Here is a 12,009-nt window from a genome sequence, read left to right as displayed (position 1 = left end):
TTATTGGTGGGTCATGGGCCGCATGTGTCAAGGATTCTAGCACAGTGCCTGGAATATGGTAGATGCCTGATTAACTTTGCCTTTGTTTCCATTTTTGCGTTAAAAAATGTTAAAGTTTTGGGGCTAGGTAGATGGCAAGGTACGTAAAATACTTGCTATGTACTATGAGGACAAACACACACACACATACACACACACACACACACACACACAGAATGTAGCAGCATCTGTAGCACTTGCAGGAGCAGTACACAATCACATAGACACACACACAAACATACACACACAAAATCCAGCCTAGCATCTGTAACACTTGCACTGGCAGGGTCAGTATACACACACACACATACACGCACACAAACATACACACATACATACACTCACACATATACACACATATACACATACACACACACACACACACACACACACAGCCCAGCCTAGCATTTGTAACACTTGCACTGGCAGGGTCAGTATACGCACACACACACACACACACAAAGCCCAGCCTAGCATCTGTAACACTTGCACTGGCAGGGTCAGTATACACACACACACACATACACACACACACAGCCCAGCCTAGCATCTGTAACACTTGCACTGGCAGGGTCAGTATACACACACACACACACACAAACATACACACATACATACACTCACACATATACACACATACACACACACACACACACACACACACAGCCCAGCCTAGCATCTGTAACACTTGCACTGGCAGGGTCAGTATACACACACACACACACACAAACATACACACATACATACACTCACACCCATACACACATACACACACACACACACACACACACACACAAAGCCCAGCCTAGCATCTGTAACACTTGCACTGGCAGGGTCAGTATACACACACACACACACACAAACATACACACATATATACACTCACACATATACACACATACACACACACACACACACACACACACACACAGCCCAGCCTAGCATCTGTAACACTTGCACTGGCAGGGTCAGTATACACACACACACACACACAAACATACACACATACATACACTCACACCCATACACACATACACACACACACACACACACACACACAAAGCCCAGCCTAGCATCTGTAACACTTGCACTGGCAGGGTCAGTATACACACACACACACACACACACACACACACACACACAAAGCCCAGCCTAGCATCTGTAACACTTGCACTGGCAGGGTCAGTATACACACACACACACACACACACACACACACACACACACACACACACTCAGTATTTCAGCAGTTGGCTGCCTTAGTCACCAATAGACCCACTGCTCCGGTCCCTTGCTTTCTCTGGTCTTGTGGTCTGACTTTTGACTGTCTAGTTTGGTGTCATGACAGACCACTGGCTTCTGTTCAAGGGGTCTTCAGGATACGTCACAGTTGGAGGGACTCGATATGCCAAGGCCCCAGAACCTTCCTAAATGGATAAAAAACAGAAAGCAGCCCCAGGCATCAGGATCAATAGAGCCTCCACTGACTCTGGTGTCCCTGGCTCAACAGAAACCATTTCTCAGAGCATCACAGTAGGGCCACACTCATGCTACATAGACCACATACCATGTCTGAACACAGGCCCAGAATGAACACGGTCTTGACCACGGCAGAGCAGAGGGGCCGAGCCCAGCCTAGCTTGAGCACCGGTCAGTGCTAACTTGCCACACCCGAGTGTGTCCAGTCTTCTAGCACAGATTCAGCAAGGCTCTCAGGCACAGAGGTTCACCTGCTTCCTAACCGTCAAATACAAAGCAAAGGCTGGCCTTCCTGAACCCTCCTCAGGTCCTCCAACGCAAACCTGAGACCCCCGATAAGTCCTCCTAACATCCAACGTCCTACAGGGTGAATCCGCACTCCTCAGACTCTTGTGGACTGGCGGGATAAGGCTGGAGGTACTCACACAGTTCAAAGCTACGCAGAACTCTGTAGACCTGGAGGCTAACTCTCCCCTGAGCTGCAGACATCTTTACCTGCCCCACCACACCCCTGAGCCCAAAAACATAGACTTCTTCTATTTTTGAGATGGGGTCTTCTGTAGCCCAGGCTGGACTCTCTATATGACTGAGGATGGCCTTGAACATCTGAACCTCCTGCTTCAGGCTGCAGGCTCTGGTACTAAGTCCGGGCCGCTCTTTAACCCTGTGTAGTAGGCGGGCTACTCTGCCTCTTGAAGCCTGCTTTATTACCCAGGAAATGAGAGTAGTAGTTTTTCTCTGCCCTGGCATTGTTTAATGATTAAGTCCAATCTGCAGGGAGACAGTATACCACTGCAGTTAAGATCGTGGGCTTTAGAGTTTAAAACTCCCTTGTGCTAAACACTGTCCCTGCCTCTCAGCAGCTCTCAGGGCTCTGAGAAGTTACCTCCAGCTGTATCTAGTCCTTCTCCATGGCCCTAAGGATCAGATGAAACAAAACCGGGTGAATGTCTAAAACAGGATATGTTGCCGTCCAAATCCCCCACACACCTCCGCCATGACTGCCAGTGTTGGTCTCCGTTGGTGTGTTAGCCCAGGGAGGGCAGAGGCGTGTCAGGAAGTGAGAGGACAACTGTCATCATCCTTCACCGGAGACACTTGGCATTTAGTTAGGAAGGGTGTTGGCCCCAAGTGATCAGGTGCCCCTGCCTGGGAGGACTGTAGAAGACAGTTACGGAACCGGAAGATTGAATTCTTTACGCCAGGCATGGAGATGCATGCCTATACCACAGATGTGGGAGGCCAAAGGAGGCCAGCCTGACAGCCATAGAAAGTTCCAGGGCAGCCAGGGTGACATAGCGAGACCCTGTCTCTAAACAGTAACACAGCAGTAACAGCAGCAACAAAAACTAAAGTAGGCGCTTTGCTTCCCCTAAACGTGGATTTAAAACCAACATCAGTGTGTCCTAGATCGTGGGAATCCCACCTCCCCCTGCAGAAAGATCTGGAATGTTAAGGTCAAAGATCAAACACTCCCTCCGTCCATCACAATGTTGGGTCCAGGATGCAGAAGTCCCCCTATTTATTTCCTCAATGGTAAAGAAGATGGCTCCCGGGTTAATTCAACAGCAAAGTAGTGGCATCTATCACACCCAGGGCACTGTTCTGTCCTGTCCACCTGCCACCCTGGACACACACACTCCTCCTTCCGGTGTAAACCTGAGTACTTCTTCTCCATCTGAAGCATCTGGGGATCAGGGATGCGCTTGTTCAGCCCCTGAGTTCTGGTTGGTCTGTGGGAGAGAGGGAAGTGCAGCGTCCCTTCCTACACGATGACCGGGGACACGGGTGTCATTTCAGGTATGCAGGACATGCACGCGAAAGGGATGACCGTCCAGCCTGACCTCAAAGCTTCTTTTTCCTACGGAGCCTTGGAAAACAATGACAGCATTTCCGAGATCTACACCCCGGCCACACTGCCCGTCATGCAGGAGGAGCACAGCTCCAGAAGCACCCCTGGGGTTCCCTACCGCGTCCTGGAGCACACCAAGAAGGAATGATCTGCCTCCCTCGGGGGGTGTAACTGCCCATAGACCACCCATCCTTCCACTCTTCGTTGTTCAAACTGCCTTTCAAGTATCCTGGTTTGAAACGGAGAACTCTGTGCAAGATGACCTTGGGAGACCCCCGTTTCTGGCAGAGAAGCCATTCAATGATCTTGGCCTTGGAAATTTCAAATAGTGGCGGAAGTATCCCAGGTGGGCTGTGTGGCCGGCTAAGGCAGTGGGATTTGGAGCCATTTTACCTGCTTGGGCAGTCAGTGGGTTATCAGGTAATGGTCACAAGCTTCCACACACTCCTTGAAGTGAAAGCAAGACACTGCTCCCTCTTTGCAAACCGAGCAAAAGGCTGGAGGACTTCCACAGTCGGTCTTCCCCTACCCGGCACGCATGTCTCAGCTCGACCCGTTCACTCACAATTCTATAGCTCTGAGAATATTGCTGTCCCTCTGCCAGGCTCAGCAGGGCCAACCCTGCGTGGAACAAACTGTCGTTTGCACCTGGCTGGGGTACATGGGCCTTCCATCACCTGAGCCCTTCTGTGAAGACCCGGCAGCGTCTGCTGGCTCCATTCCAATCCTTGGAGATTTTTTTTTCCATTGCTTCCTCCCTCTAAAGAAATCAAGAGGACAGAGGTGGAGGAGGACAGGCACAAGGGCGGGGGACGTGGGGGAGAGCTAACTTCAGCCCTCTCTGTTTCCAACTGGTAAGAAAAGTTCCTGTGACTCTCTTGTCCAGCCCTAGAGGATGTGTGGAAACTCTCTGTAGGACAAGCTACTCTGGCTCCTGCACATCCGGCTCCTGAGAAGAGTCCAGAGCCTCCTGCAGGTCCACTTCAGCCTCCCCCTCCCCCTCTCCCTCCTCCTCTTCTCCCTCCCCCTCCCCTTCCCCCCTCCTCCTCCTCCTCTCCTAACCTTCCACTAGCTAAGCCTCAACTGCCGGTTCACAGCCCAGTTCAGGCAGAGCAGAGCAGGCATTTTCACACACAGGTCTGCAGCTTCCTTCCTGGGTAGCCTCCCCCTCTTCCTCCCCGACTTCCCAGCCAATGTACAAAGGCTTGCAGGCTTTGACAGGCATTAGAATTCCAGAGGAGTTTGTTTAAAATGTAAGTTCCTAGCTCCAACTGTAGTGACCTGGATCCGTGGGCCTGGAAGGGGACCCAACAGCCTGCATCCTCACAGGAGATCTGAGCCCCAGAGAGCTTACCCCCTCAGAAGCCTTCTCTTATGGGCCACTAACTCCCAAAGGACCACACAGCCCTGCCAGAAGGTTTAAACCTCCAGTTCCTGGCCCTCTCAGGGCCCTGTAGACAAGCTTGATGGCCCCGTCGGACTGTGGCAGTCCTTCCACAGTGAACACCACTCAAAAGTGGCAGTGTTAATAGGTCAGTGTTGATATGCCGTCCTCGGCACGGTTCTTCACGCCCAAACAGTGCTCTGACTTCAGAACTCTGCCATCTGCTACAGAGCCTACCACCACTTCTGTATTTCGTCTTGACCATGTCTGTATTGTAGCTCTCATGCCTGAGGTTGAAATGGACAGAGGAAGGGCTCTTCAACTCCCTCCAACAGCAGTAGGCCCTGGTAATTTTCTTAGGTTCTGGGAGCCATTTTATCCTATATCTCGCCCCAGAAAGCTATAAGCATTACACATAGTTCTGCCCTCCAGGACTGCAAGGGGACACACCCATGCCAGGAACGGTGGGCAGGGCAGGCTGTGTGGCCGAGAGGCAGAGTCACAGAGGCTTGCCAGATAAGGCCATAGGTGTTCAGGTTAGAGACAATTTCTGTGCTTCATGCTGGAAATAGAGCTAAGATTAAAGAGGGGGTGATCGCACCACCACCACCACCAACTCCCCCCTCCCCCCGCTGCCACCGCAAGGAAATGGGCAGCTCTGGAAAAGTCAGAGCTTGGAGCCAGGATTGCCAAAGAGCCCAGGAGAGTGATAAGAAATGAGCATTGAAAGACAAGCAATGGACGTCAAGCACAGTGGCTCGCACCGTGACCCCTGCTCTTGGGTGACATGTTTTTTCTTTTATTTTTTTCTTTACATTTCAAATGTTATCCCCTTTCCCCGTCTCCTGTCCATAAGCCCCCTATCCCATCTCCTTCCCCCTTCTATGAGGGTGTTCACCCACCCACCCACCCCTTCCCAGGTGACATTCTTTTCTTCAGGAGGATTGCGACAAATTCTAGGCTAACCCAGACCACCAAGCGAGACCCCATCTCAAAACAAGATTAGCAGCGAAGATAATCATGAAAGAGGCAAGATTAGCTGGCAGAGGCATGGGAGGGCGTGGGAGCTACTGAAGAGACATGAGGAAGAGCGAAACCAGGTCAGCGCCTATTGGAAAGGAGACCCCATCTGTGGCAGGAGAGAAAATGGAGCAACGCGTCACCTTTCAGGGTCAGGCTCCAGGCCCCTGAAAACAAAGACTTAAAGCTTCTGTTCTGGTAGCTGGAAGGAATTGGGAAGCGGGCCGTGTATGCAAAGAAGTGAGCAGGGAGGTTGTTTCCGTGTGGCAACCCGGGTGGGCAGCCATCGTTTTAGCATGGTATGTATGCCCAGCCTCATTCCCCCTTTCCCTCTTCCTCCCATGGGCTGTTTAGCCCTGGCCAGCCTGAGAGACAGGTGCACTGTAACTGCATGTGATGCAGAAGGCATGGGAGCGCCACCCAGGAACAGCTTCCTGGGGCCTGGGAAGCTCGATGGCTTTCAGGCTGGGGAGTAGCCACCATCATACAAGCAGAGCCATGAGGGGTGAGCAGAAAGGCCTTTGAGCTCCTGAGTGGAGATGGGGCAGTGGGAGACCAGAGTTCCCAGTCTGTCCTAGACGCCCTGCTTTGCCCCGGGTGTCACTGGATTGTCCGCTCACAGCAGGGCTGCCCTGTTGTTAGAATGAGGAAGGGAGAGACCAACTGTCTACCCACAACCCCGTTTCCCCTCGTGGCTCTGACATCACCCACCCACCCCCATCCTTCCCACCCACACCCTGAAGACAGGCATTCAGTCTGTAGCCCAGGCTGGTCTTGAAATCTCAATCCTCCTGCCTCAGCCTCTGGAATGCTGGGATTATGGGTGTGGACTACTGTGTCCGGCTCCCATCTGAACTCCCCTGGCCACACTAAATGCCACACGGCCTCTCTCCCAGCCACAAGGCACCTCCAACAGGGTCATCAACCATGAGTTAAACTTCATTTATTCGCTTGTCTTCCTCCCGACCCCCACACTCCGAATCTCTGTTCCGTGGGTTGGGTTCCAGGTTCCAGATCAGACATTAGAACAGATGTTCTTGTGAACTGCTGCTTTCAGAGGGGGAGGCCTGACCCCACACGGTGGCCAGATGGCACCTTCACTTTCAGCACTAGGGTTTGGAGTTCAGCGTGGACCTGAGTACCAGTGGGGAGGGGAACTTGGGACCCCTCCCCTTTGCCTTTCCAGTGGGCCTAGCCAGCTTGAGGTGGCCATCGAAGAAGGACTGGGCCCTGCACACCCTGCAGTCTCACTGATTTCAAATGTGACCCAACTCTAACTGACACTGAAACCACCATGTAAATGAAGTCACTCTAGAGCATAGTCTATGTAGACGCTTATATTTTGTTAACGTCACAACTAATAGAGCATGTGTTATTTTGCAAAAGTGTGTATACTGTGTGCAGATAACATTGCGAAGCGGTATTTAATTAAAAATCCAAGTGGTACTTGTAGAGTTCGAGTCCTGTGTTCTGCAAATACTTCAGCAGCTGTCTGGTAGAATGGTCGATGTCATTTCTACCTAGTCATCTACACGTGGTTGCCCATTCTAAACATGGCTAGTGTGCCTGAGAAACTAATTGTGTACTGTGTGTGTGCGTGTGCGCACACGTGAACACATGCATGCCCACATGCATGCCCACGAGTGGAATTCAGTTGTCTTTCCCCCATCTGGCATCAAGCTCGGGTCATTGGGCTTGGCAGTGAGTATCCTTACCTGCTGAGCCATCTCACTGGCTCCAAAATGTTCTGCCACTGAGCCATACCCCCGTCTGGTTCCTCTCTGTTACTGCACTAAAGCACCAGGGGCAAAGCAACGTATGCAAGTCTGTTTATTTTGGCTTATGGCTCTAGAGGGGTGAGAGTCCATCATGGTGGGGAGGCAATGGCAGTAGGAACAGGAAGCTGAGTCTGTACACAGGAAGCAGAGAGAGCAAACAGGAGGTGGGGCAAAGATATAAAGCCTTTCTTCTAGCAAGGTTCCAGAACCTCTCCAAAGAGCACCCAACTGGGGACCAGGAGTTCAAATATCAAATATTTCTGTCAAATTACTACAACTCCTAAGTCTCCACCTCCTCCTCCTCTTCCTCCTCTCCTCTTCCTCCTCTCCTCTTCCTCCTCTCCTCTTCCTCCTCCTCTTCCTCCTCTTCCTTCTCCTCTTCCTCCTCCTCCTCTTCTTCCTCCTCTTCCTCCTCCTCTTCCTCCTCCTCTTCCTCTTCCTCCTTCTCTTCCTCCTCTTCCTCCTCCTCCTCTTCCTCCTCTCCTCTTCCTTCTCCTCTTTCTCCTCCTCTTCCTTCTCCTCTTCCTCCTCCTCTTCCTTCTCCTCCTCTTCCTCCTCTTCCTTCTCCTTCTCTTCCTCCTTTTCTTCCTCCTCTTCCTCCTCTTCCTCTTCCTCCTCTCCTCTTCCTTCTCCTCTTCCTCCTCCTCTTCCTTCTCCTCCTCTTCCTCCTTCTCTTCCTCCTCCTCCTCTTCTTCCTTCTCTTCCTCCTCCTCCTCTTCCTCCTTCTCTTCCTCCTCCTCTTCCTTCTCCTCCTCTTCCTTCTCCTCTTCCTCCTCTTCTTCTTTCTCCTCCTCTTCCTTCTCCTCTTCCTCCTCTTCTTCCTTCTCCTCCTCTTCCTTCTCCTCTTCCTCCTCCTCCTCTTCCACCACCACCACCACCACCACCACCACCACCACCACCACCACCACCACCACCACCACCACCATTCATTGTAGAATAAATTCAGCTTTATGTAGACAAAGATTGTGCCTGATACATAAGCCCCCTTCTGCTATGGTTGTATTAAATCTCAAAACAAGGGCTGGAGAGATGGCTCAGTGGTTAAGAGCACTGGCTGCTCTTCCAGAGGTCATGAGTTCAATTCCCAGCAGCCACATGGTGGCTCACAACCATTTATAATGGGATCTGATGGTGGTGTGTCTGAAGAGAGCTACAGTGTACTCATATACATAAAAAAAAACAAACTATTAAAAATCTCAAAACACACCAAGCAGAATGTGATCTGGTACAAGCAAGTACGGGCCAAGAGACAGAACGTTCTCTCTCATTGTGACACCACGAGGTGTTCACTCCTAGAACAGGCTGTTCTCTGCAGGCCACTGCTGTGAATAGTGGGCCACAAGGCCCTGAGAACACCGCCCTCCCTTCCCCAGAAGACTCTGGAAGGGATCTTCCACTCTCAGGTTACTTTCCAGTTAGAAACAAATAAAACCCCCAAGTCCTTGTTTAACTCCCCTCAGGCATTTCTGATCACAACCCAAAGGCACCGGAAACGCAGCTGGGCTGGTATCCCCTATGCTAACCTTACAGCCTTACAGTGCCAGGCACGTCAGCTGCCCAGGACGCTCAGGAAGCTGGGGAGCCACGTCTTATTACTCTGCCAAAAAGATACTGAATGTAGTTCCAGCAAGATGCTCAAGGCGTGGGGCTGGTGTCTGGAGAGGAGGCACAGAGTCTAAGAGCGCGTACTGCTCTCGAGGAGGACCTGGGTTTGGTTCCCAGCACCCACACAGCAGTTCACAATCATATGTAACTCCAGTTCTGGAAAATTCAACATCCTCTTCTGGCCTCTGAGGGTACTGCACACATGAGGTGCCCAGATAAAATACAGGCAACACCCAAACACATAAGATAAAAAGGATTTTTTTTTTTAAATCTTTAAATTGGTCTGGGAATGCAGCCTGTTTAGTAGTGCGTCTGCTTAGCTCTAAGTCTTTGGTTTGGTCCCTAGCTCTACATAAACCAAGCATGAGGAGCTACACCTGTAATCCCAGCAACAGGGAGGTAGAGGCTGGAGGACCAGGAGACTGGGCTTATCAATAGCCGTATAGCAGGTTCCAGGCCAGCCTGAAATGCTTGCAGCCGTCTTATATTGGGCGCAGCAGGCAGTTGAGGGCCAGTGAGAGGGCTCAGCTGGTAAAGATGGCTGCCACCGGGCTTGCTTTACTCCGGCTTGCTCTCACGGGCAAGTCCATTCCTTCTCTGGCATCAGAGCCTGCTTCTTCGGCATCCTGACATATGCTGAAGACCAGCCTCATGGACTGAATAGCTGTTGGATTCTTGGAGTTTTCATAGGTTGAGAGTCATCGTCAGACTAGCTAGACCACAGCCTGTGAGCTGCTACAATACATCCCATATATATGTCTATGGGAGGTAGATAGACAGACGGATGGATGGATGGATGGATGGATGGATGGATGGATGGATGGATGGATGGATGGATGGATAGATGGATGAATGGATAGATGGGTGGATGGATGAGTGGATGGATGGATGGATGGGTGGATGGATGGATGGATGGATGGATGGATGGATAGATGGATGGATGGATAGATGGGTGGATGGGTGGACAGACAGATGGATGGATGGACAGATGGACAGACAGACACTGGTATATAGTGTCTCTTCTGTTCCTTAAGAGAACCCTGACAAATACACTCAGGTATTTGCTGCTTTGTTAGTGGCGGGTGTCTGTTTGTTTGCTTACCAGACAGGGTCACTCAAACCTGTATCTCAGCATTAAGGAGGCTGAGGCAGGAGAAGTTCTGTTTGAGGCCACTCTGGGCCACATGAGTCCCAGGCCAGCCTGAGTCACAATAGCATCCTGGCTCAGAGAAAGTCTATTTTCACCCAGTTTACATATAGGATTGAATTATCTCTATATAGGTATTTATGTATGTTGTGTATGCACATAATTAGTGCCTCGTGGTTTCTGAATTTTGACTCACGTAAAAGACCTGTGAGAGTCACTCAGTTTATCTTTTATGTACAGTGCAAGGTGTCGACCCACGTGTCGTCCACACAGATGGCCACCAGGACATCCTAACACCTGGAATGAATGACAAGGCTCTGCCCTTGTGAACTAAACACCATGTGCATATCTTGGGGACTCTGGCTCGTGTCCCATCATACACAATAACATACTACGTGAATCCCTGAGGCTTTCCAGCACACTCTAATGGTTGCTAAGACAAAGGCTTGAGGAACGGTTCATGGGTATGTTAGTTGTGTTTCTCCTTTCTGTGACAAAATATTGAGGTTGAGACCAATCTGGGCCACACAGAGTTCAAGGCCAGCCTATACATACAGAGACTCTGTCTCTCAAAAAAAAAAATGGAATTTGACCATATGATCCTAGAATTCCATTTCTAGATTTATACGGAAAAAATGAAAACAGGATCATTTTTTAAAATTGTGTTTATTAGCCGGACAGTGATGGCCCATGCATTTAATTTCCAGCACTCAGGAGGCAGAGGCAAGTGGATCTGTGTGAGTTCGAGGCCAGCCAGGTCTACAGAGCAAGTTCTAGGACAGCCAGAGCTACACAGAGAAACTCTGTCTCAAAAAAGCAGTGTTTATTTTTCTGTCACGTGTGTGTTTTGCCTACACGTATGGGTGTACCCTGCAAGTATGTAAATGCCCTGGAACTGGAGGTGCAGATGGTTGTATGCTGCTATGTGGGTGAACCTGGATACTCTGGGAAGGCGGCCAGTGCTCTTAACCCCTGAGAGCCATCTCTTCAGGCCCTAAAGCGGGACCTTAGACAGATGTTTGCACCAGCAATAAAAGCTGTGCGTTGGGAATGTGAGTGAGTCGCAGAGCACTTTGCTAGCGTGTGCTGACATGGTGTCCTCCAACCAGGAAACTCACAGTCAAAAAACTACAGCAGAATGTCTGGAGGATGCTGCTTGCTGGCTCACTCCCAGCCTCATGCTGAGCTACCTTCTTATATTGCCCAGGACCACAGACCTAGGAATAGCACCGCCCATAGTGGGCTGTGCCCTCCTACACCAATTAATAATCAAGACAGTCCCCCACAGACATGCCCATAGGCCAATCTGATGGAAGCTGTTTCTTGACTGAGGTGTCTTCTCAAATGACTTCTCAGGAGACACAAGGTCCTGTGCTCACAGAAAAGCACCAGTGGACCCTGGAACGTTAGCACACTCAGTTGTTCCTTCAAGGACATGTTTTCTAGCCTGGTGACTTTTGTGTTTCTGTGTGGTGGGAGGCTACACCAGACCCTCCCCGAGACCTTTACCATGGCTTGCTGCTCTCAGTCAATCTATAAAACTTATCTTTATAGAGTTTACTTTATACATGTACTTTACGGAGTTTCTCTGTAGTCACATCTGATCTTTAGGTAGCTTACTTTGTTCCCAGAGAGGTTTATGCATGCTTGATTGTGCACAGAAGATTGAGTTAATTACCACTAGAAAAGTTATCATCAAACTGTG

General features: G+C 50.4%; 1 protein-coding gene across 6 annotated transcripts in view; it reads left to right on the top strand.

The window, feature by feature from the left end:
• Nipal3 (NIPA-like domain containing 3) overlaps nucleotides 1–7,226 on the top strand; it is a 39,073-nt gene extending 31,847 nt beyond the window's left edge. For 4 of the 6 annotated variants that reach the window (XM_039111289.2, XM_006239277.5, XM_039111290.2 and 1 more), the window contains one exon: nucleotides 3,319–7,226. In XM_039111289.2, the coding sequence (XP_038967217.1) occupies nucleotides 3,319–3,518 (200 nt within the window). In that variant the 3' untranslated portion in view covers nucleotides 3,519–7,226. The remainder of the gene's footprint in view (nucleotides 1–3,318) is intronic. The other 2 variants (NM_001427592.1, XM_039111291.2) reach the window with 2 other exon arrangements.
• The last annotated feature ends 4,783 nt before the right edge of the window (nucleotides 7,227–12,009 follow it).

Source organism: Rattus norvegicus, chromosome 5 (assembly GCF_036323735.1).
Source record: "Rattus norvegicus strain BN/NHsdMcwi chromosome 5, GRCr8, whole genome shotgun sequence".
In the NCBI taxonomy this organism is placed as follows: domain Eukaryota; kingdom Metazoa; phylum Chordata; class Mammalia; order Rodentia; family Muridae; genus Rattus; species Rattus norvegicus.
Note: the sequence above shows the minus strand (reverse complement) of the source record. Positions and strands in the feature narration are given on the sequence as shown.